Below are 26,426 nucleotides of genomic sequence, written 5' to 3' on the forward strand. Positions count from 1 at the left end.
CCTCAATGATTTTTTTAAGAATTGCATGCATTTAAGGCTCACTCTTTGTACTGTCAAGTTCTTTTTTACGGGTTTTGGTAAGTGCAGAGTGTCCTGTGTCTATTGTTGCAGTATCATACAGAATAGTTTTATTGCCCTGAAAACCCCTGCACTCAGCCATTCAAGCCTCCTCTGCACTCCCAGCCCTCCCCAAGCCACCAGTAACCATTAATCTGTTTGCTGACTGGGGTTTTGCCTTTAACTGAACGTCATATAATTAGAATCATACAGTAGGTACCCTTTTCTTTAAAAAAAAAAAAAAAAAAGACCTTATGTTTTACAGCAGTTTTAGGTTCAAACCAGACTGAATGGATAATACAGAGTTTCCACATACCCCATCCCACATACACACAACTAGCTATCATCCCATACCACAGTGGCACATTTGTTACAATTAATGAATATCCATTGATCAGCATTCTCTCCCAAGGTTCATAGTTTCCTATGGTACTCAGTTGGGGCTACTGTAACAAAATACCATTGACCACAGGGCTGAAACAACAGAAATTTATTTTCTTGCAGTTCTGGAGGCTGGAAGTCTGAGAGGAGGGTGCCAGCGTGCTTGGGTTCTGGTGAGGACATCCCCCTGGCTTGCAGAGGCTGCCTTCTTACTGTGTCCTCACATGGCCAAGAAGGAGCATGGGAGCTCTCTTTTCTTCTTGTAACTCCACAGTCTGATTGGATTATGGTCCCACCCTTATGATCTCATTTAACCTTCATTCCTTCCTAAAGACCATATATATAAAGACATACACACACACACGCGCACATACACACACACACATACACACACACATATACATTTATATGTGTATATATATAGAAAGAGATTGCTGTGTATATATACACACACACACATACACACACTATATCTATATATAGATAGATATAGATATATAGACTTCTAGATGTGCTAAATCTCCAGATATAGTCACAATGGGGGTTAGGGTTTCAACATCCAAATTTGCTGAGAGGCACAATTTAGTCCATAGTTTACATTAGGTTTCACTCACCCTTAGTGTTGCAGATTCTGTGGGTTTTGACAGATGGATAGACCTGTCATCACATTACGCTTCATACTGAATAGATGCACTCTCCTAAATACTCTCTGTGCTCTGCCCAAGTATCCCTCCCTCTCCATGATCCCTGGCAACCACTGACCTTTTATTGTCCTCATAGTTTTGCCTTTTCTAGAATGTCCTTGAGCTGGAAGCATATGTATGCAATCTTTTCAGATTCACTTCTTTCATGTAGCAATGTGCATTTGAATTTCTTCCATGTCTTTTCTTGCCTTGATGGCTTATTTTTTCAGAGCCAAGTAATATTCCACTGTCTGGAGATGCCACAGTTTGTCCATTCACCTACTGAAAGACAGCTCGGTTGTTTCCAAGTTTTGGCAGTTACAGTTGAGCTGCTTTAAGCATGCATGTGCAAGTGTTCATGTGAACATAAGTTTTCACATTAGCTGGGAAACTAGGAATGCTATTGCTGGAAACAGTTACGTTTTTATCATTGAGGTAGGCATCATCTGCTTGGGAGGAGACAGCGTCCAAGCACTTTCCTAAACATCATGAAACCATACGCTTGAAGAAGCCAACTCTTTCACAGCCAGCTTTCTACTCAGCCACAATTCTCCAATTTCTGCTGCAGCTGACAGCTCCAAATTATGAAGATGTCGCTTTTCCCAGCCACCGCCGATCTGAATGTGCTCAAGTTAAGCCCAGGAAGCTCAGAAGCAAAACTGAAGTTGGTTTATCTTATAACTCTACAAATCCAAAAGGCTCCGTCTCACTCAGCTGATGAGGATACACAGAGGAGGTTTGACACAGTAAACCCCTGTGTCTGAGGGCCACACAGACTGTGACTGAATAGCCCCGAATGTTTGCACAGGTTACCCTAATCCTCTTTGAACTTTGGTTTACTCATTGGCAAGATCTGAATAATAGCAAACTATCAAAGTCTCAAAGTCATTGTGCAGAGAAATGAAGCCGCATATGAAAATGATAAACATGGTGTCTGATGCACATTTAGCAGGTCTCTCTCATACACACACACACATACATATAATTTTTGTTATAATTATGTAATATCTGCTGTGACCACTGTCCAGAAGGCTAGAACATAGTTCCTACCCTGAATAATGTAACATCAAGTTGGGGAGATAAATTCATACATATGTCACACTTTGAAGGCCACACTTACCACTTACCCAGAAAGACTGGTGACATGGTGGACTTCCAAAGCCACACTTACCCAGAAGAAATGAGAGTTACTATGAGAGTCTGGCCCAGTGCCCTGTAGACACGACAGCTGAGTTTTGGTATTGTTGAAGAACTGCACATTAGATGGGCTTCAGCCCACACAGACTTGAGTCAGATGGACCTGGGTGGAAATGCTGTGGAGTGGAAGGATACACAGCAGCGGTTCTCAGGCTTTGTTGTGCCTCAGAATTCCTGCCAGCCTCATGGAAACAGATAACTGTGCCTGCCCACCCGCCTCCCTGGAGTTTCTGTTTTAATGAGTCTGGGTTGGAGCCCAACCAATTACATTCCAGCAAGTTCTCAGGTGATGCTGATGCTGCCGTTCAGAGAGCACAGCTCAAGAATCCAGGTGGACCACACATGGCAGAGACTCAGAGACAGGAGAGACAGCTGAGAGATGTGAGAATCAGAGGAGATGCCACACAGCGCCAGGACTGCCGCTGGGCATGCAGGGCTTGTGGGCTGTGGAGAAGTGGTGGGTAAGGAGAAGGGAGTTAGGCTGGGGAGGAAAGGTGCGTGTGTCCCAGGCAAATGGAAGCAAGCAGGGACCTGCTGGAGGAAGTGGTGAGAGCGGGAGATGGATGATGACTGGATGGCAGCTGCTTCCCTTTCCCAGGTTTGCTTGGAAGGAGAAAAGGTAGGAAGAAAAGGGGCCTACAGAGGTCCATAGCCCTGGGGCTCAGAGGTGGGACAGTTCTGGCCAAATAACCACACTGGACCTCACATGAATCTGCCGAATCTCTCCCTCAATGGACTGTTTTCTCTTCAGCTCTCTCTTCCTTGTGTCTATACCTCTTTCATCACAAGACACAATCCTTTGCCCAGCCTCAGTCATGCTTAATAAGTAAATTGCCTCATACGCTTTTTGAATTGCTTAAATTGAATAATACTTATAATGGACCAGATGTTCTTGAAACAGTTTGCCATTTCATATGACTTGACATTCACATTAGGAAAACAAAGACGGTGCTTTCTTTTATTGTGCATTGTTATTCCCGTAGCACAATCCGATTGCAAGTTCGCAGCTGTTGACTGTTTGCAAAATCATACTAAGGCCATCCTGTGTGTAGGGAAGGTCCGTGATGGGCTTAGACAATATAGACCTTTTTTTTTTTTTTTCTGTAAAATATATCCTGTTGTCACCGTTTGAATCATGATTTTCAGCACAGCCCAGAGGCTGTGTATTCTGTTGGGGAAAGAATAGTGATATGATTCCTGGAAATAGGAATGTGACCTGCTTCAAATCCATCTTATAGGGCTTGAGGGGGGAGTGGGAGGTGAGGACCACAGGCTGACCTGTGCCCAGGGCCGGGGAAGCCACTGGGGGCTGAATAAGAAATCATGGTCCAGACAAAAAGGAAGTCAGACAGATGGAGCCCTGTACACCGTGCCAGGGGTCACGACAGAGAGGCTGTAAACAGGAAAAGGAGCCCAGATCCGAAGCTGGAAGGAGAGAGAATTGTCTTAGGAACAAGCATGATGGGGCAGGGCAGTGGTCCAGGACAGAGGCTGTAGCTGGCTTGTGGGCAGGGAGCTGTTCCCATGGGATGGAGGTGGGGATTCAGGGGCCCCTTGTGGGCCAGTTAGGCTCTGCCACTTGGTTCTTGGGTGACGTCCAGGCTGGGAGCATTACTGCGTGGCTGACAGTAAGAGGGGAGGCTTTAGGAGGTTTTGATGTTTGATTCCTCTAAAGATTTTCTCCACTGGATTGAGTTTCTTAAATGACTAATTTTACCATATGTCTGCCCAAGAACTTGTTTTATCCATTTCATCTATGTAGGTTAAAGTCTAAGCTTGTTAACCCGACATATCGTAATGACTTCCACTTACCAAGCTCGTAGTATCTCTCAGAAACTTGTAAATATATTACAGAGGGGGAAAACAAAAACAAAAATGAAGTTCACAGAAGTTAAGTAAGTTATGCAATTTCTTCAACATCACATAACCATGTGGCCAAAAATAAGAATTTGAAGCCCAGTCTGCTTGATTGCAAAGCACGAACTCTTTACCCTACAACTTCCCCTGCAGCGTGTCAGAACCCGTACCCCGTGCTTTTTCAGCATGGTCAACAGCAAGCTCTCCCCAGGTCTCCAGGCCGGAGGAGCCAATTGGCAGCCCCAGCCCTCTTGAAACATTTCCAGTCTTGACTGATTTCTGCAGCCTGCCTCAAGCCTCAGTGCCCAGGGCTGAGGTCTGTGATCCAGTTTAGGGCCAGGGAACATTTTAAAACATTATCACGTTGTCCAGTGAACTTTAAGTGATGCTACTTAAAAAAATTATTAAGTATTAAAACAGAAAAAGATACAAAGAAATATAAAGGAAAATGTCACGGCCCATCAGCTTAGAACCCAGAAAAACCCATGTAGAGATTTAAAACAATGGCAAGCGTAAGCATAAGCATAAAATTCAAGGTGTAGAGAAATGATCCAAATGCAAATGACCTTGGGGAGGAGAGATGCCTTCATATCGGTACCCCCTGCAGCGCCAGAGAGCTGTGTGATGCCTCCAATTATCACACTCCTCAGGACCCACCAGCTTGAGGTCAAATCAGGATGCTTGTTTACATTATCTTGAAAGCGCTAGCCAGCCCAAAGCTCCTAGAATTTGTGTCAAGGAATCCTTTTGTAACAAGGAAGACACACATATTTTAGACTGAGTGACTCACAGGCATCAGCTGCCCTTGGAAGAGGCCCCTCCGACTGCCGCCCACTCCCGCCCCCGACGCCCAAGGCCTGCGCGGATCCCCAGTGCACATCCCAGGCCTCCTTCAGCCGCCCCTCAGTGGCTTGAGCTCTGATAGCAGGGTCTCCTCCCCGAATCTGGCTCATTTCTGCCTCTCACGTCCTTTGTCCTGTGTCACTGGGTCCCATCTGCTGGGTGAGCTTTCAGGACCCTGCAGGCACTTCCGTCTGGGCCACACGTGTGTGTCTTCTCCTTCCTGGTGCCATGTAAAACTCAGCAGGTGGGTTTTCCTAACCAAATGTTCGCTCACTGGCACCCAGGGAGCTGTGAGTCACAAAAATTGAGAGAGGGATGTTGTAATTTTTTTTTTTTTTAAGTCAGGACAGCTCCTTGACCCTGGGAATCCACTACTCAAGTGACAGTAAGTCCCACACTTACCTGTGCACAAAGCGGCATCGCCACATTCTCTGCCTGCTAAGCTGTGGCTGAAGGAGACATCACAGGGGAAGAGGAGTGATTTACTTGGGGTTCTCTAGAGGGACAGAACTAATAAGATAGATGTTTAGATAAAGAGGAGTTTATTATGTAGTATTGACTCACATGATCACAAGGTGAGGTCCCACAATAGGACGTCTACAAGCTGAGGAGCAAGGACACCAATCCAAACCCCCAGACCTCAAAAGTAGGGAGCCAAGAGTGCAGCCTTCAGTCTGTGGTCGAAGGTCCAAGAATCCCAGAGCTGAGGAACTTGGAGTTTGGTATTCGAGGACAGAAAGCCCACCATGGGAGAACTATGGAGGACAGAAGATTCAGCCAGTCTAGTCTTCCCAAGTTTTTCTGCCTGCTTTTTATTCTGGCTGTGCTGGCAGCTGATTAGATGGTGCCCACCCTGGCTAAGGGCAGGTCTGCCTCTCGCAGTCCACTGACTCGGACGGCAGCACCCTCACAGACACACCCAGGAACAGTACTTTGCATCCTTCAATCCAATCAGGTTGACACTCAGTATTAACCTTCACAGGGAGGAAGGGATTTTCCTGAGCACTCACTGTGTGTGGCCAACCCTTTATATGATGTCACCTCATCCTCAGGACACCTCTGTGAGAGGGGATTATCACCCGATGGCATGGATGAGCCAACTGAGGCTAACAGTGGTTAGGGAAGTGTCTGTTTATGGACAGAGGGAGTTTTAGAAATGGAGTTCTGTCTGATCACAGAGTATAGCGCTGGTCCTGCCCCTCCATGTGACCATTGTACCCTGTCTTCTGGTGAAAGATGCTGTGACATTTCTTCCTTCTGTTCAATGTCCACCTCCTTTCCAGCTGCCCTGAAAACTCAAGCCTCACTGCCCCCACCAAGGCTTTCTGCTCTGACCCTTCCACCCAGTCTTGTCCTCATATTTGCTGTCTTTAACACTGGAGAACAGTTAAATCCAAGCAATAAGTATTTTAGCAAAAGCTTCTCTTCCGAGATGGCTAAAGTTTCGCCCTCCTGGGTTAGAGCCATGTTGGCAGGTCTTACTAAAATGCACAGCAGTGCGAGGGAGGGAAGGATAGGTGTACGGGTGAGTCCTTTGGCATTTTGAGGGTAGACATGAACGTTACTATTAGAATGGTAAGGAAGCCACTCACAGACCCAAGCAGGCACCCCTGGTTAAAATTTCTCAGAGCTTGGGAGGCCGAGTGGACGGATCACGAGGTCAGGAGATCAAGGCCATCCTGGCTAGCATGGTGAAACCCCATCTCTACTAAAAATACAAAAAGTTAGCCGGGTGTGGTAGCCTGTGCCTGAAGTCCCAGCTACTTGGGAGGCTGAGGCAGGAGAATCACTTGAACCTGGGAGGTGGAGGTTGCAGTGAGCCGAGATCGCACCACTACACAACAGCCTGGGCGACAGAGTTAGACTCTATTTAAAAAAACAAACAAACAAACAAAAAAAAAAAAACCTCTCAGAGCATCCAGATGCTTTGGGCCCCATCAACAGTCAGTTGGCTGCCGCCCTGGGCCCCAGCTACAGCCAGGAGGCGTGACTCCTGCCACAGAGCAGGTGGATGCCAGGGGTGCGGAGGTCTGACCTTCCCTGCTTCTCTCATTTCAGACTGTTCTGCGATGACCACAGCAAGGTACCGGCCCACCTGGGACCTGGCCCTCGACCCGCTGGTGTCTTGCAAGCTCTGTCTCGGGGAGTACCCAGTGGAGCAGATGACAACCATCGCCCAGTGCCAATGCATCTTCTGTACCCTGGTTGGTCTTTTTGGATACAATATATGTTACAGTGATTTTAGGATGAGCGTTTTGCTTTCGTTTTCAGAGATGCTAGGCAAACCTTTGGACTAAATTTTGCCTGACAGTGGAGTCTTCTTGTTGAGGCCTTCACACAGTTCTTGGAAGAATTCTGTAAGTCAGGCAGGCTCCCAAAGTCGAAGATTTCCATTACAGCTGCTTGTGATGCAAAAGCAATCGCTTATATAGAATTTTAGAAGCTAGTGATAACAACTCACAAAATGCATCGTGGCACATGTTCTCCTTGCTGCACAGCAAAAGCTTCCACACCTAACATCAAATGTAATTCAATAATCAACATGCCTGGTGTTGTGGCAGTGTAGTGATTGCGTGTAGCTAATCAGTCATTAGCGTCATCTTTTACTGCTTTTGTGCTAAACTAGAAAGTAGATATTTTTAAATCACATTTGATATTTGTTATGATGTAGCCAACATTCTTTTGGGGCCAGATGATCCTTTGGGGCTTAATGAATATAGGGACTTCCAAGTCAAGAAATTTGGGGTTTGGGTCAAGCTCAAACTTTAAATTTTGTCTATCAGAAAAGATAAATGAATGTGTGAGGTTTACTTTTGGTTAATCTCACTGAATTGTGCTTATTTTTTCTGTCCATTCAAGGAATGAAAAAATAAAGTGAATGCATAGAAGCAGGAAGTAGGATGGGAGTTGCCAAGAGTTCGCAGGGAGTGAGGGGATACTGGTCAGAGGGTCTGAAATCGCAGTTATGAGGTTGAATAAGTTCTAGAGACCTAACGTACAGCATGATAACTGTAGTTGATCATACTGCTTTGTATACCTGAAATTTTCTATGAGGATAGATCTTAAGTATTCTCATTACACACACACACATTGGTAACTATGTGAGATGATGGATATTTAATTAGTTGATGGTTTTATGGTATATACGTGTATACTACATATATATATCTCAAAGCATCACACTGTTCATTTTAAGTATAAAATGGACACTTTATCAATTCTAACTGAATAAAGCTGAAAAAAAAAAACACAACATTTATCATTTTAAAAAGTACAGAAAAGAAAAATGAAAAACTATCTTCCAAAAAAAAAAATGCTTCTGAATTTAACTGATTTTACATGTGGATGGTGTAGACGGCTTCCCTGTGAGTTTTTCAAATGCCTGGATTATAGTCTGTCATGGGGACAGTCTGTCTCACCCTGGACACTGCTGCCTTCATCTTTCTTACATAGCTTTCAGACTTCATTTCATTTGTGCCTCATCATGCCCTTGGTATATAGGCACAGCAAATATTTTGATCTTTTATAGATAAGGAGAGGGAGCTTTACAGACATTTAAGTCTGTGTCTTCTGTTTCTTGTTTATGCTAGATTCAGACTTTCTTAAGGGCAGAAGAATTTGTGGCCCATTCTTTATCCATCTAGTACCTAGTTTAGCGCAGGACCCAGAAGAGCTAATCTGGCTCACGGATTGAAGTGCATTGATCTCAATAACTGTAGCTGCTGTCTAAGAAATGTGCCTCATTAAAACACTGGGAGTATAGCTCCAACCTGAAGGAAAGGGAGTTGCTTTTGACGTTTTTCTGAGGTGGAGAAGGATAGGCGGGAGATCGATCTCCATCCTATTAACACAGTGAATGTGGCTTATTGTCATTTCTAGGTGAGCTAGGATGGTAGACCCTGTCAAGATGGATTCAGTCATTAGCTGTGTGTAAAATCACCTCCTTTTGCTTGAAAGGACATCTTTCGAACTGATTGAATGGATCCCCGCAGCCAACAATGCCTGGGGGGACATTCACGGTCTCTGTAGTCAGTCGCCTGCTGGCTGTCAGAGGCCATAGCTTGTGTACTCACCCTTGAGATAGTTCATTCTCCCTGGCCTTTTTGCTGAGGCTTTCATTTTTGTTAGTGTTGTTTTAGTTTTCTATTTCTAGGAAATTGTAGTAAAAACAAATAAGCCACTCAAATTGAGACCAAAAGCCTAATTGAAGTCAATGGATGTGAAAGGAAGAAGCTAGCATTGTGTTCTCCAAAAGAGGTTGCTGAGAATACCAAAAAACAGTGACACAGCTGTGATTTTTTTCACAAGTATTTACTAAAAATGGAAATGTTGAAAATATTTCAACCTCTGTCCATAGCTCACTGTGGCGTGGAGAGAAGGAAGCACCTGTGTTGTTGCAGATTGAGAAGGGAGGAGGTGTCCGGGTTCCCTGATGGCTTCGGTGGCACGCCTTCCCCTCTGTGTGTGCAGCAGGTCACCCCAAGCTGGGGGCAGGCCGTGGAGAGGAGCCCCGAGTCTGTGGCCAGAGGAGTTGCAACTGTCCTTTTCTTGGTAGGGGGCGCAGACATGGGAAGGAAGAAAATTGTCTAAGAGGGAGGCACTCTTACAAAAATAATTACTACAAAATTATAGTTAAGTAGTGAAGTAACTTTGTCTCCAGGAGGCCAAGGCTGGAGGGAAAAGCAAGGCATTTGGAGTTAGGCGTCCTGGAGCTGAAATGTCAGCTCTATTTCTGACCTGAGCAGGCCTCGTTTACTCCATCTGTATAATGGAGATAAAAATAGTTTACCTCCAAGTTCAAGTGGAAGAACATATGTGAAGTACCTGTCATGTGGTAGGCAGTCAGCAGGCCTAGTTCTTTCTCATTTTGCTTCTAAGTTTGGGTTTAGAACGACAGGAATAAAAACAGAGTTTGGGCAGTTTTCCCTAAATGTCTTCTGAGGAACATTGATCTCAAGAGAGGCACTCAGAAATGAGGTGTGTGGTTCAGCAGGTTTGCTAACAACTGACGCTGCGTCCCTGTCCATATCCCACACCACCAAGGTGTTCCGGGTGCCCAAAAGCAGGAGGAACGTGCCGAGACACCCACAGCCAGAGACATACTGTCCACTCACCTGCATTCCTTAGGTGTATTTCAGCGTGAAAGGGATCTGCCTGGCAATTGCTTATATGGCCTTCCCCTGAAGCAGGTTCTTCAGGGTTTCCTTGCTTGCAGGGTGCCTGGTGGCTTCTTGGTGATTCTCTGGAGGTCCCAAGAGCCTATGCCTGGGGGCCCATCACACGCTCCAGATGCTGTGCCAGGCCTTGGGAACTTGGGGGTGGTGAGAACTACCAGATAGCTCACATGGATCCATTTGGATTAGTGGGAAATCTAACTTTAGAAGACCAAGTGTAAAGCTGAACATTTGTGTGCAAAATAGTGACATGTAAGTATATCACCAACAAATTCCATGCTGGAGCACTGGCAGGAGAGAAAGGATTGTGGACACGTGTTTTGAAATAGGGCTGCCGTTATCCCATCATGAGCACCGACCCCATGTTCGCTGTATCAATCAGAGATGCAACCTGTGTGGGGAGTGGCCTGGGGATGCCTTACGGGCTGAAATCTAAAATGTAGAAGCTGTTTTAATTTAAAATGGGACATATTAGAGCCTTTTAGGTCTGTCTTCTACTTGTGGCATTTGACAGTTATACTGAGAATGCTCATGTGGTGTTATTGCTGTCAGAGTTGTTTCCATTCAGACAACTGCCATAACTATACATGAAACTCTCATCCTGAAGGTGGAAACATGTGAAGCTCAAAAAGGGAGGTGCTGTGGTCCCGTCCCAAGACACATGTCCCTAGTTATCAGGGAAGGTAGAAATGTCCACATTTCTATTAGCTCTTAATAAAATAGTCTAGCGAAAATTATTTTTTTAACCGTGACAAGATTGAATAAGCCAAATAATACATATATATGGACATATATTTTATATATATATTACTTATATATAATGTATATATAAATTATATATATATATATATATATATATAAAATTTATTTTTGCTTCGAGCTAGACTTACATCTATTCTGATACCAGCTATTTATTTTCATTTAGGAATTTTGCCATTAGAATCCAGATGACAGCGTTTTGATATATAACCATAGAAAGTTGTTACTTAAAAATGTAACTTTTGGCTGGGCACGGTGACTCAAGCCTGTAATCCCAGCACTTTGGGAGGCTGAGGCAGGTGGATCACCTGAGGTCAGGAGTTCAAGACCAGCCTGGCAAACGTGGTGAAACCCCATCTCTACTAAAAATACAAAAATTAGCTAGGCGTGGTGACACATGCCTGTAATTCCAGCTACTCAGGAGGATGAGGCAGGAGAATCACTTGAACCTAGGAGAATCACTTGAACCTGAGCCAAGACTGCGCCATTGCTCTTCAGCCTGGGCAACAAAAGTGAAACTCAGTCTCAAAAAAATAATAATAATAAATAAATAAAATAAAATAAAAATAAAGAAAAATAAACATTAAAATGTAACTTTTTGCCCAGGTTCATGCCTATAATCTCAGCATTTTGAGAGGCTGAGGTTGGAGGATTATTTGAGCTCAGGGGTTTAAGACCACCCTGGGCAACATAGGGAAACCTTGTATCTACAAAAAATAAAAAAAATTAGCTGGGCATGGTGGGGGCATCTATGTCTCCAAGCTACTCAGGAGGGTCGCTTGAGGCCAGGAGGCTGAGGCTGCAGTGAGCCATGATTGCACCGCTGTGCTCCAGCCCCGGCAGCAGAGCAAGACCTTGTCTCAAAAAAAGAGGCAACTTTTAGTAGACAGAATCTGTCCCATGGAACAACTACAATAAAAGTGACTTAGTGGTTGGAATAAAAAGTTGAGACCAGATGGTTGGTTAAGTTGTGTGGTTGAACATTGCTATGGGGTGTAGGCTCAGATCTCTCTTCTGCCTCTGCTACCTGCTAGCTCTGTGATTTTCAGCAAGCATCCTAACTTCTCTGAGCCTTGGTTGATTCATCTCTAAAATATGATTAACCTCATGAACAAATTAAATGGGATAAGGTATATAAAGTATTGAGCAGTAGCGTGCCTGGTGATAAATAATACAATATCATTTTTGTTTTTTCCGATCCATGTGCAAGGTCATTCACCTGGTACGCTGTGGAAAAGCTACGTAAACCCTAAGCTTCTGATTGTGTAACTTATTAGGAAATAAGTGGCATTTCCTCACCGAAACATCAAAGTAATTTCGGGGATAGTCCTCCTTTGCATGGCTTTCTGTCCCTGTTAGCTTTGCATTGTGGGTACCACACATAGTGGGTGCTTCTTCGTGTACATAGTGGATATTTATTCATTTAATATTTTATCCATTTTGGAACACCTAGCTGGTGCCAAGTGTCCTGGACTTGTAGGTAAGACATAATCCCTGCCCCCTCTCATCCCTTGATCAGCAGGAGATGCAAGTGCGGGCTGTGATCATTGGGGGCTTGAAGTGCTGTATTTGCAGGGTGGATAATGGGGTACAGCACAGAGAGAAGAGTGAATTCTGCCAGAAGAACCCAGGAAGGCTTTAGGGGCATTTGAACTATCTCCTTGAGAAAGCACGTATGGATAGAGCCACCACGCTGGGACCCGCGAAGAAAAGGGGGTGTGTGGCATGATGAGGCCAGATTGAGAGGACTTTGCTGAAGTTTCTGCTAGTTTAAAGCTCAACAGAGACACTCATGCACCACATCACGATGTTTTGCTTAATGATAGACCACAGATACCATGGTGGTCCCGTGAGATTTTCCAGTGGAGCTGAAAGATGGATTCTGTCTAGTATTTACTATTCTGTACTTTTTAAATCATTATTTTAGAGTATACTACTACTTGTGCAAAAGTAAGTGAGGTGTGATAGGAGGTATCCAGGATATTGTTGCTAATATCATATGAGATGACAGCTCAGCGGTGTTGCCACCCCGAAGACCTTCTACTGGGAGAAGATGTGGAGGTGGGAGACGGTGACATGGCTGATCCTGACTCTGTGTAGGTCTAGGCTAATGTGTGTGTGTGTCTTAGTTTTTAACAGAAAAAAAGTTTAAAAAAATAAAAAAAATTAAAAACAGAATAAAGCTTACAGAATAAGGACATTAAATATATATGTATACATTTGTACAGTTGTGTTCGTATTTTAGGCTGAATGTTATTATAACAATAAAAAAGTTTAAAAAATGAAAAAATTTTTATAATAAAAAAGTTACAAGAGGTTAAGATTAACTTATTGAGGAGAGAAATGTTTATATGAATTGAGCGCAGCCTCAGCGTGGAGTGTTTATAAAGTCTGCCGTAGCAGCAACGGCTAGGCCTTCACTTTCACTCACCACTCACTGACTCACCCAGAAGTAACTCCCAGCCCTGCAAGCTCTATTCATGGTAAGTGCCCTATATAAGCATATGATATTTTACATCTTTTATAGCATATTTGAAACCTCTTCTGTGTTTAGAGCTGTGCAAATACTTAGCATTGTAGTTTAGATGTGCAGATACTTAGCATTGTAGTTTAGATGTACAGATACTTACCATTGTAGTTTAGATGTGCAGATACTTAACATTGTAGTTTAGATGTGCAAATACTTAGCATTGTAGTTTAGATGTGCACATACATAGCATTGTAGTTTAGATGTGCACATACATAGCATTGAAGTTTAGATGTGCAGATACTTAACATTGTAGTTTAGATGTGCAGATACTTAACATTGTAGTTTAGATGTGCAGATACTTAACATTGAAGTTTAGATGTGCAGATACTTAACATTGTAGTTTAGATGTGCAGATTCTTACAATTGCCTACAATATTCAGTACAGTAGCACAGCACCATGTATAGGTTTGTAGCCCAGAGCAACCAGGCTGTGCCCTCTAGGCTCGGTGTATAGCAGGCTATGCCATCTAGGTGTTTGTTACTACACTCTGTAATGTTTGCACAATGACACTTGCTTAAGGATACATTGCTCAGAATGTATTCTGTTCTTGGACAGCTCATGACTGTAGCTGGCAGGGGCTAGAAGGCTCTAGACCAGCTCTATGTGAACAAAGTCTGTGAGAGGGCAGCATGCTTTGCCACTTGTCCTGTGGCCACCCTGGGCTTTCCTCGGGTCATCAAGGTTGGGATCCAAAGGGGGCATGCGTTTTCTCATGGCCCCCACTTTTCTGCCCACTTTGTTTACATTCATGGCCATTGTTTGGCCATTGTGTGGGGACTGCATGTTACGGTAGACCAAGCAATCACCTGGAAAACCATTAGTGTCACTAGCTTTCAGATTGGCTCCAAAGCTAATGAACGGGGAGCCTCGGGCAAGCCCTTTGACCACCCTCCTCTTCTTGCTTTCTCCTCTACAAAAGAAAGGCAGGACTCCTTGGTCTCTCAACTGTGAGGTGGATTTTGTCACTTGCTATCCCACTGCCACTGCCTTTGTGTGTGTACTCAGATTCTTCCTGTGGCCTTGTGAACTCCACAACTCTGTGCAGCTCCGACCAAGGAGAGGCCTCTATTGCTTTCATCCTTATCCAGGGTCTCCTCACTGTGGTAGCAAAATGGTGGTGGCTGCAGATGTCACTTACTCCCCTGTCTGTAGGTAGAGAAAGAGAAGGTCCCTTTCAGTAACTCCTGTAGCTAAAACGGAGACTTCCTTTCCCCGCAAATAACGTTCCAGCTCTATTGGCTGTACAGCCCTGTCTGATCATTCTTCTGGGCCCTTAAGATGAGATCTAGTGACTGGCTTAGAGCCTAGCCCGACTCTAGAGTCCAGTCCACCAGACCACATGGCCAAGACGGGCAGAGGAGGTTCCTGAAAGAAGTTCAGGGTGTCCCTTCCAAGAGGGCAAAACTGCATCTCCACCCTTAATTTGAAAGATAGCCTCTGTGGGAAGGGCCTTCCTAAATGAAATACCTGGCTTCATCCGGTCCCTGCCTTTTTTTGTTTGTTTGTTTTGCTTTTTTCTGCCTTTTTCTCCAATTTCCTACCTCCATTGCTGATGTTCTTCCCCACTTTTCTCTATTTCCTGCATGGAGCCTCCTAAACTATCGGACCTTGATGTTTCTCAGTTCTTCAGATATCTGGGGCTTAAACTTAGAATGGCATTTCTTAGACCATGTTGTGTTGTGTTCACTGGTCTATAACTTCCACTAAAGGAGTTTTTTAAGAGAAGGGGTTTTCTTGTGTTCTGCTTTTTCATAAACACTGACACATAGTGGCCCTCCAAAAACAATGTTGATGTTCCAACATTAAATACTTTCGTTCCAAGTGACATAAGGCAGGTAAGAGTGAGATGGTTCCATTTCTAGTTTTATTTTTACACTTAACAACTGCTGTTGCTCTGGCTTTATCTCTGCACTTTCTGTGAGATGTATCTAAGAAATCATAGGGTCGTCAGATTAAGAAGAAACTAAATATCTCACCATGTGGTATTGGCCTGCCTTGGGGAGACCTCTCTTCTGGGATATGAGCGGTTCAGAGATGCATGAGTCCAGCCATCAGAGTTGCCTCTCCTAAGCAGAGGGCCTCCTTTTAGTCTTGGTTTTTCAGAAGGGGAGAAGGCAGACTTGGAGGGTGGGGTGACTTTGGGGTGCAAAGGATAAGTTCCAGTTCCTTGTTGCAAAGAGCTGAAGCTTCTAGCTGCCAAGATGCCTGCAAAGTAAAGACCTACCTCTGCAAGTCCGCCCCATGTCCCCAGAACACAGAGCGGCTTCCTGAACTCCTTCGTCCTAACACCAGCGCCCGACCCCTCAGATTCCCTGCTGACAACTCAGGCTACAACCAGAGTGTTTTTTTTTTCTGTCTGTAGCTTTTAGAGTCCTTCTCAAACCTTATTGCTTTATCTCACTTCTCATAAAACCCTGTAAAATAGGCAGGATTCTCCACCTCATGAAGAGGATGCTGCAGCTTGGAGACATGAAGGGACCCACGCTGGAGTGAGGTGGTTGTGGAAGAGGCTGACTCCAGTGCACCACCTGCTCCTCGCATTCAAATCTGACACTTTTTTTTTTTAAGCTTGTGGTATTGATGAACTGAAATGCTATTAGAGAATTTCACATACTCTAATTTACACACACAGACAAAGTAGTTTTCTTGCTGGCAACATTCCTTTAATGAAAAGCATTTTCTCCTAGTGACACCCCTGAAATCTTGGCAGCTATGTTCTGCCTTAGCCTAAAGCCCAGATCCCAGCAATCTCTGTTAGGCAGAATGCAGCCCAGAACCTCCATGAATCAGAATAGCTTGATGAGGGTCTGCAGTTGTCAGAGTTCCTGCACATGAATCTCAGCAGATGACTTCACTCAGAGCCAGGGATGCTGTAGCTGTAACTTTTTCTAACGTGGTGTGTATTTTTCCTAATCAAGAGAATGAAAATCTACAAATGTGGAGGATGAGGAGCTTTCTACACAATTAATGAGAAATGACAATTTATAACCTGATGACACAGGAGAAGTGGCAAGTCAGAACATCACAGCCCATGCTGCAAAATGCTCCTGGGATACTGACGTGCGTGTCACCAGGATCTGTGTTTTGGGAAGGGACACCCACCTTCTCAGTGTCAGAGCGCAGGAGAGGGTAAGGGCCCTGTGACCCCTGCCTCTGGTGCCTGCACTGGCCTCAGAGGAGAGTTGTAACCCCGCTCCCCCAACCCTTGCTGGTCCTTAGAGGTGAGGCCTGGTGCCCCAAGCCTCAGCCCCTTCACTGCCTCCCTTCCCCACTGGGACCTCTGAGACCAGGCTGGCAGCCACTGCCCTCTCTCATGGCCACGTCGCCAAAGCCTCCCATCGTCCCTTCTCTGTCCATGGCCTGCCAGTCCAACAGCATTCTCTAAAATAGATTCTTACACCCTCTCTTACCCTCTGACATTGAGGAGGTGGGTGTCCCTTCCCAAAACACAGGTCCTTGTGACAAACATGGGCCTACACTATGAAGTAGGCTGTCTCTCCACTAGAAATTTGGTGTGTATTGAAGGTCCTTAAGAAAATGCCAATTTCTGATACTGCTTTGCTCAGAAACTGAGCCAAGGGCTGAAGGGCGACTCTGGAAGCATTTGCATACCCTGCCTCAGCTAAGGTCAGTGAGTGCCTTCTCACCCCCTCAGAAACCTGCCCTTTCCTTCCTGGGAAGGATGCTTGGGATCTACTTTCTCTCCCCATTTTGTGGATTTGACTCTCCGCCTCAAAACCCTTCTCACTGCTTTCTCCCAGGAGGCCTGTCTGGGACCTGCAGCAGGCAGTGTCCTGGAACCCTGCCCCGAATGGCAGGGCCCCTTTACACACAAGGGGTAAAGAGCAAACAAATAAAACTTTTGATTTCACGATGGGATGGAATGATGTTCTGCCGTCTGGAAAATTCAGATCTTCCCAACAGAGCCTAAATGAAGAAAACGTCACACTATTACAACGTTACCCTCTGCTGTTGTGTGCTCTGAGCAGCAGCACGCCTGCTCACACTGCCTCACACCCGGCCTCTCGAGCACCTCCGTGCACGTGTCCCCTTCTGTCCAGGACTTCTTAGATTCTCACACGCTCAATCCCGCAGATACTCTTATTTCACCTCCAGTAAGAGTCTGACCCAGGGATCATCCTGCCTCAACTCTTAACCCTCTTCAACACAGCACACTTGTCAAGCCACGATAACCCCTTTTGCCCAATGCCACAGGCTTGGTGTGGAGGACATATACGTTTGTTGAAGGCACGGAGGGGTCGAGTCCCTGCCTGTTCCTGCCTCTGATGTGGGTGCTGTTTGTGTGCACAGCCTCCTACCACAGTGCCTCTGTTCTGTTCCACGGGAGGTCTCCATGATGAAGCCACGGCTGGGTGCAATAGGCATTTTGTCCCCTCTGTGAATCCGAGTTTTCATATTCAACAAACAGAACCAACAGGCTGCGCTGCCCACACCACCGCTTCTCTTGCAGCTTGTGCGGAAGCTGAGGCTGCAGGAGTGAGCTCCTTGCTAAGGAGGGAACAGGCATCCTCTCCAGAGCTCTTCCCTCTCAGCCGCTCTGCACTGCCTCAGAGGAGAGGAGAAGGCAGTTGGACCGTTCACTAGTCCCCGTGAAACAGCGGAAAGTGCAGCTTCCACGTCAGTGTCTTCCCCTCGTGGCTGACGAGGGGCCAAGAAAAGCCCAGTGGTGTCCCTAGAGAGCCACATCTTCCTGGCTGTCACCCCAGTCTCGCCCTGCCTCTGGCTTCCTGGGCTCAGTCTTCAGATCCTATCACTGCCTCTTTGGCTGCCGCCCAGACCTCAGGGCAGACAACGGTGAGAACAAAGAGCGACCTTCCTGCTTTTTTGGCAGCGGGTGTGTGGTCACATGCGCAGGCCTCCTCGGAATGTCCAGCTTCTGGTGGCTTCTGTAGACTGTGGCGGAGCTGCAAGCCCGTAGCTGCAAGCTGTGCCCAGTCCCTTACCCCATCACAGCTTGTGAGCACTTCCCCGAAGCCCTGCTGACACAGTGCCATTATTGAAAACCGCTCACCTGACCCGTCGCACTGGCCTCCCTGCCCAGGTAGGTTCATCCTCACCCTGCCCAGAGTGGGTTCTTATAAAGCAGCCGTGGATGGCACAGATCGTCTCCCGATGCGGTGCACTCTCCACTGCCCGCAGGAGTGAGCCCTGCCGCTCCGCTCAGCACTGCTGCTGCTTCTGGCCCACCGCACCCTGTGCTTCCCTGTCCACCCGGCCAGATGCTGTTCCTGAGCACACCCCGTCTTGGGGAGCCCGCCTCCCTTTCTCCTGACCGCTGTTTGTCTTCAATGAACCCAACAATGGAAGGGGCAGTTTCTTCCCTGTATAAGGAGATGGAATAAACAGCCTCCACCTCCAGCCCTGCGGCGTGCCTTGCTCCTGAGAGCTCTGGATGGCCAGGGAGCCACGGCTCTGGGCGTCCCCCTGGCCTCCACCCCAGGTCCCTGCATGCCTTCCTACAAAAGCAGGTGCTCAGTGCTAGCTGCTGAATGGGCCTGAAAGTCCCAGACAGTGACAGCCTTGCTACTGATAACGTCCCACTTGGAGTTCTTGAAAGAGCGCATTTAACACGAAATCATTCAGTCCACATCTTCACTGAAACTCTGCAGTCACCAGCCACCGTGTGAAGGCCTGTGAGGGCTACACAGGACAACAGAGGCATTACCCCAGCCTTGTCTACACTGCAGGAGGTGAGGTGTGCACTACTCCCCTACATGGGTGACTGGGCGCCCATACACAGCTTGCGGGCTAGAAGGCTGTTTGTTGATGGAAGCTGTGCATGGGTAGAATGAGGTGTAGTTGGTGAAGGGTACCGAAGGGGTAAGAACTAGTATTTGCTGGGGCCTTACTTTATATAGGGCAAAATCAATCCTTCCCGCAAGGATGCCACATGCCAGGCAGGATCATTTTCTTGTTCTGTAGTTGAAGGGACTTAGTCTGAGGTACCTTAGGAAAAGTGACGCGGGGGAGCAATGCACCGATCCTGACCCAAAGCAGTTGATTGTGAGCCTGCCTGCCTCCTGCGGGTCACTCACAGCCGTGGCAGAGGGCATGGGAGACGGCAGGTCTAATGGTTCAACAGAAGCAATAACTCATGTACGCTGGGCGGGGTGGCTCCCACCTCTAATCCCAGCATTTTGGGAGGCCGAGGCAGGTGGATCACGAGGTCAGGAGTTCAAGACCAGCCTGGGCAACATGGTGAAACCCCATCTCTACTAAAATACAAAAAATTAACTGGACATGGTGGCAGATGCCTGTAATCCCAGCTACTCAGGAGGCTGAGACAGAAGAATCACTTGAACTCAGGAGGTGGAGATTGCAGTGAGCCAAGATTGTAGCACTGCACTCCAGCCTGGGCAACAGAGTGAGACTCCACTGGAGAAAACAAAACAAAAACAAAAACAACGAATGTAGAGGAGAGCATTTATTTTATGTGTAAAGTCTGGATTGTTTTTTTCAAGAACTTTATCAATGCACACTTTGTATTTTGACCTCTTTAGAATGTGAATGAAGTCACATTCGTTCATCCTTGAGGAAAGGGATCTTTGCTGGAACATGTACTGTGCAGCTTGCTGGGCGGTTGGCTCCAGGTTCCCAGGCCACCCAGTGAAGTTGCCGGGGGGATTCCCATGAGGCTGTCCTCGGGAGGCTGTGCTGGGGGTCTTGCCTCCAGCCTCCTTAGCTGCAGCCCTCCAGGCTGTGCTGAGGACCCAGCTGGTATTGCCCTGCTGTGGTGGTGTGTAGCTAGCACACCTCTGTCTCAGGGCTCCAGCCCCCTGCTGGACTGCAGAGGAATGTTTGTTGCCAGGTGTCTGGTTACTCTGTGTGTGTTCTACTCATCTCTAGGACCTTCCATCCACCCTCTATCTGCACAGCTTTGATTCATCCCTTGCTATTTTGCCAGCACTCTCTTAGGTATGGGGAATAGAAAGATAAATAATTAATAGTTCTTGCTTTCAAAGAGTTCACCATCTACTAGAGAAGAAACATAAACAAACCATGGATTATTGAAGCCTCCAGAAAGGCTGAGAGAAACCCTTGTGGAGTGTGTGATTAATACTCCAGAGCACCACTGTCTCTGGGGCACTGGAGCTGTGGAGTGATTTTCTTTCTGTCTGCCAAGCTTATCCCACAGTATCAGGAAGTGGAGGCACTGGGAGACGAAGGTCCATGCTAGAGCCACATGTCTGCTAAGTGGGTGAGCTACAATTTCAAGGCAGCCTTGTGATTGCAGGGTCCTTTCCCCCAACCGCTGTTCATGGGCCCCTGCTGCTTTCATGTGGACCTGCCTGCATGTAATTCTTGTGTTAATCAATCGTGGATCCCAGATGAGCACCTCTGAGCACAGCTTCTAGGCATTTTCTCCTGTGTTTAGGTAGCCAACAGGACTTCGTGTGAAAAAGCAGACAAAAATCAGACTTGCTGTAGTTTTAGGCAAGGCAGATATTTCTCTGTGGCCTCTTCTCCTTGGCAGGAACCTTCTGACGCATTGGAGGTATATTAGCAAATCAGCAGTGCTGTCTCCTCATCAGGTTTCAGAGAGTTGGAAACCACAGTGGAAAATGAAATTCCCGGAACATTCTGTGGCTCACCCCCCCAACCCTTTCTTCTCTTTGTGTGGCTAATGCCTTTTTTCCTGCAATGCCTTTGACCCGCTGCCCAACTTTTCATCTCTGGGAAACCTTCCCTGATCCCACCCAGGCGGGACCCCTCGTTGTTACCCTGTAGTGGCCTGTGAGAGCCTCCACGCCCCCCTTGAAGTGGCCCCATGAGAGCATGGAGCACAGTGCATCATGGTGATGATCTGTGCACGCCTCTTTCCCCCACACAGGACTGTGCAGGTCTTGATAGCATGGATCATTGCATTTGCAGCAGCATAAACGTGAACATATAAATGAGATGTTCTCGGGTCGACTGACACTATGCCCCTTTAAAGTACATACGATTCCTTGTTCTATAAAACAGTTTATGAAGTAAACAAAAAATACTTAGTGAATGATTGCTTTTCAAAGAGTCCTTGTTTAAAAAACTAAATTTTACTGTATATATTTGAGGTTTACAACATGGTATTATGGGATACATATAGATAACAAAATGGTCATGTGAAGCAGCTCAGCAGATGCATCATCTCACATAGTTGCCTTTTATGGTGATGAGCAGCTAACCTCTCACTTAACAACAATTCCTGATGCAATCCGGTTGTATTGAAGTTAGTCCTCATGTTGTATGTTAGCTCTCTAAACTGGCGCATCTAAAATTTTTCAGTTGAGGAGGAGGTATGCAAAAAATTTAAAACAAACAAACATAGAACCTGACCAGCCTTGGAATCAGCCACAGGTGGGTCTGAGCCTTAGAGCTTTTCCTTGAGCTGCTCTTAACTTCCCTGAGCCTTGATTTTCTCATATGTCATGTGAGCGTGATAACAGTGATTGTTTGTGCATGTTTAGTGAGCTAACATAGGTAATGCCATTCACATAGAGTCTACGACTTAGATGGCATATGACTGCTGATACCTATAATTAATGGGATAGAAGGAACATGCGTCAGTGTCTGCTGTTAGGCTGTGTATTTTACAGAAGTTTCTCTGTTTATCTATTTTTGTGCTCATTTCAAGACATCTTTTTGCAATTAGATTGAAAACCATAGCTTGTGAGTCATGACCCACTTTATATCTGGAAGAAAGCTGGGCTTGTTTTTGATGGATGCCACATCAGGCGCTTGGAACTTCATCTCTCTTTATATAGTGAACAAATTGATATTCCCAGAAGATAATTGTTTTGCAAATTGCACAGATAGATGCATCCTGACGACACATGGTGTTCACTCTTGGGAAGCTTTGAGACCCAGATGTGACTCACCACTTGTTGCCATATGGGTGTACACTTCACACCAGTTTTAATAGTTGTATTTTGCTTCCTAGGAAGAGTCATGTTCTATCATTATATACTGATCTGCACAATATTGTGAGAGTTTTCAGCATTGTCTATTGGTCTAAGGCATTCCAGTATCCTCCAGAGACCCAATTTAGACAAACTTAATTATAGAAAGTAAAATAATGATCTTGTTGCTAAGGTTTTGGGATTTTTAAATGCCTATAACTGTAAGAGATATATCACATAAGTAGACAAAAAAAGAGCTAACAGCCACAATTTACTTAGCTGGTGCTGTCTACCAGGAATTGTGCCAGATGCTTTCATAGGTTTCATTTCTTACTGTCATAGAAGTGCAGGAAGATGGGCATTCCACTTTCATTGTCAAGGGAGCTGTTGGCCCAGCTCTGACTTGAGGGACAAGGATTGCTTCAGCCTGTCTGGCTGTGAACCCTACAGTCTTTCTCCCTTCTCATGTGGGATGCAGTCATAAACAGAAAGTTCCACTGCTTTGCCAGCTGTTCAAGGAGCTGACTCCTTGTTACAATGCTTCACTACTCTAGTGGTCCACAGCACCACTGCCACGTAACATGTCGGTGGACGCTGCCCAGAAGCGGGCTGCAGCCCTGCTGGAGGCTGGATGTGACTCCTCTCTCTCTTGCTCATCATCTGCCTCTCCTTTGTTTTGGGAAAAAGTCTTTGCATTGGTTTTAATGAGTTTATCTCTAAAGACTATGCCATCTGTAGCCTCATGTAGAACTCCAAGCCCGGCCTCATCTATACTCACTAGTCTGGGAACTGTCTTCATAAACCTTAGGTTGGCAAAGTGTAGATTATCCATGAAAACCTAAGTTCAGGGCCACTACAATCATCAGAGCCCAGGCAGAGCAAAAGATCACAGGCTGGAAAACAGGGCTCAGTGTGGAGCCATCAACATTGTAATTTGCACTTGAAGTTACAGCCCTTGAGAAAAGCTTTGGGAAGTGGCTCTTTCTGAGGGTCTCCTCGATTTCTATTTTTTAAAGAAATTGCAATCTAGAGTCTTCAGTGAATGAAATATTCTTGTTTGCTAGAATGGGGAGAATTACCAGTTTAGATCAAATTATTCTTTATATATATCAAGCATATTCTCTTTTCCGTGTATTCCTCTCGACATTTCCCCTTGCCTAAGATTCGCACAACTTCACTGTGAGGTAGGTTGAATTGCCCCTAAATTGCAGATCAGGAAAATAAAGATAGTAGAAAGAGATTAACAGACTTGTTCTGAACATGGGGGTAGTAGGAATTGCGCTTGGATTTCATTTTGGACCCATTCATTAGTAATAATCATGCGTTCTTGTAATAAAATGGATTATACATTTTTGTGGGAAGGTATCTGCTTAGCAAATGTAGCTGATGAATTTTTTTGATGAATTGCTATTATATTTTAATAATGTTATTGTAATATTATAATATTACTGCTATTATGAACTTCGAAGTTGATCTGAGGATGCCATGGTGGTATTTCACATCATTTTCTTTTTCTATGCTCTTTGAGTTCTTAAAGAAGCTCTATATCTAGTTTCTGTTGGTGGTGAGCCTAGGTGGCGAAGGCCATATTGTTACTTCTTGATGCTGTTTATAATATGCTTTTCAGGGAATCACTAGATTTCTACTAGATTTCTGTTAGACCTTGTAAAGCAGGAGTGAAGACCATGGAATCTTTTGTATTAACTCTACTTCATGTCTTTCACTTCCTTTTTTTTTTTTTTTTTCTTTTTTGACTCACTTCAGGCTTTAAGCAGCGCTCCCGAGTAGGTAAGGTAGGTAGTGAGTAATTACCAGGTAAGTGAGGAAAGACAAATACACTCAGGTTCTCAGCAGGAAGAACATGGGCATTTTTTCTGAGCTTCTCAGCAGAGAGAACATGGGCATTTTATCCGAGCAAGCTTGGGTTCACATCAAGGCTCTGGGTACTATCTGTGTAAGTTGGCAGCTTCCTTCTTTGCTGACTCAGTTTTCACATATGAAAAATGGAACAGTCATACCTTTCTTGTAAAAATGCTTCAAGGCTTCAGTGAAACAATGGGAGATAAAATATTTAGTGCCTTGCCTGCATCTCATGTGCATTTGAAAAATATTACCTCCCAGCCTCCCTTGGTGCCCTTCTTCTTGCTTGTAGAATTCTTGGCTTTTGTGTTTGCTGAGGTTGTGTGCCAGGATCTAAGTGACAGCCTTAGCTTTGTGATGGATCATACAGTCCCTGTCACAGCATAGGTACCCCATAAATAGTTGTTGAATGAAGAAAACCTCTAAACCTGAAATTTGTTGATTGCTGTGGACTACACAGTGAAAATATTACACTGTAATGGAACCATGTGCCTGGTCATTTTTTTTTTTTTTTAATGCATCATGGTTTCGTCGGACTTAAGGAGGTAAAGATGTTTATAGACACTTTTCTGTTTTCTTTCAGTGCCTGAAACAGTATGTTGAGCTCTTGATCAAAGAAGGATTAGAAACCGCAATTAGCTGCCCAGATGCTGCCTGCCCTAAACAGGGCCACCTACAGGAGAACGAGGCAGGTGGAACTGAACAGACTGGGCTGTTGGGTGTGCACTAGCGTTCACTGCTGAGCTTGTCAGAATAATGTGGGTTTTGTTTGGGTGAACGTTGCATTATATTCTAGCTCTCAGCTTGTTATAATTCTTGTTTGTATTTTTTTTTTCCTTAGATTGAGTGCATGGTTGCCGCTGAAATTATGCAAAGATATAAAAAGCTACAATTTGAAAGAGGTAGGTGCCCTGTTATACCTGCCGGTTCTGGCTTCTGCAGTGTATGAATATGGATAACTTTGTGGGGAATTCTTTTGGTAGATACGATTATACAGCATTTGGTAGGAGTGAAAAAGTTGATGTAAACGAAACTTCTGGAATTCAATAGAAATTCTGGATTCTCTGAATAGCTCACAGTTTGAAGACCTTGTCTAGGGATGTGTTGAGGAGCAAGAAGAATCTATGGAAAACAATTGGTTTAAAGGGATTGAGTCTCCTGGGGGTAGTTTAAAGATGATGGCCCTCATAGGATATTATATTTCAGCCAGCTTAAGGCCTATGAGTTTGAGGGCTAAACTCTTGCACTGGCCCAAATTGTAAAAGATGCTGTCATGGAGAGAAGTCCTGAGGGTAGGCAGTGCAGAAATTACAGGAGCCACGGACCACAACAGTGACACTGTACGTGTCCTCTCTGTACTGACTCGCCACTGGACACAGGCCTAGAGAGTAGCAGCTGAATGAATAAACAAGTCGCTTATCCCAGTAAGTGTCACAACAATTCTGCAAGGCTCATTTGTCATTATCTAATCAACAGATCCCCGGAGAGTCTAACTGACTTGCCCTGATTTCTAAATATAGTGAGCGCTTTGGGACTACATCCTATGATCCTTCGTCACGAGCCCTCCATGGGCCCTGCATAGCCCTCCTTGCTGGAGCAGGCCCGAGAGAGCAGTGTGGCTGGTGTACACGGAGCAGAACGTGATTCTCAGGATCATATTGCAAAGCCTTAAGCCCTATGGAATGTCCAGGAGAGGTCTTTAGCTCTGCTCTCTGAAGTACTTCGGGGTCATGCAATGAAACTGTAAAGAGTCTGTGGACTGTATTTGGCCTTGTTTTCATATCTATTCCGGGCGTCAGGCTTGCCTGCTAAAGAGCAGGGCGACAGATGTGTGCGGGTGACACTCATTATGCAGAACATCATTGTGAAGACCCTACAGGGAGATTCTGAGTTTTGATTGCAGGCATCTGCTCTCCCTCTCCCTGCACTGATTCTCAGGTTCTTGACCAGAGCAGGGTACCACCACTGAGACGCAGCCCTGGAGGATGGGCTTACATGGAAACAGGGCAGAGTAGACGAGAGGACAGAGACACCCAGTTGAGCTGAATGCGGAGACCTGTTGTTTGTTTGCTTTTGCTTTTTGCTAAAGATAGCTGGGCTGATTGGCACATACCTGTAGTCTCAGCTACTCAGGAGTCTGAGGCAGAGGCAGGAGGATCACTTGAGCCGAAGAATGCAAGTCCA

The 26,426-nt window shown here is 45.5% G+C and overlaps 1 protein-coding gene across 7 annotated transcripts in view; it reads left to right on the plus strand.

Annotated features, from left to right (window-relative positions):
* The window catches only part of RNF144A (ring finger protein 144A), a 161,607-nt gene that overhangs the window by 70,066 nt on the left and 65,115 nt on the right, over window positions 1-26,426 (plus strand). For 6 of the 7 annotated variants that reach the window (XM_037743269.1, XM_037743266.1, XM_017542003.2 and 3 more), the window contains 3 exons: window positions 7,077-7,222; window positions 24,826-24,930; window positions 25,084-25,144. In XM_037743269.1, the coding sequence (XP_037599197.1) occupies window positions 7,088-7,222; window positions 24,826-24,930; window positions 25,084-25,144 (301 nt within the window). In that variant the 5' untranslated portion in view covers window positions 7,077-7,087. The remainder of the gene's footprint in view (window positions 1-7,076; window positions 7,223-24,825; window positions 24,931-25,083; window positions 25,145-26,426) is intronic. The other variant, XM_037743270.1, reaches the window with a different exon arrangement.

Source organism: Cebus imitator, unplaced genomic scaffold (assembly GCF_001604975.1).
Source record: "Cebus imitator isolate Cc_AM_T3 unplaced genomic scaffold, Cebus_imitator-1.0 Scaffold139, whole genome shotgun sequence".
In the NCBI taxonomy this organism is placed as follows: Eukaryota; Metazoa; Chordata; class Mammalia; order Primates; family Cebidae; genus Cebus; species Cebus imitator.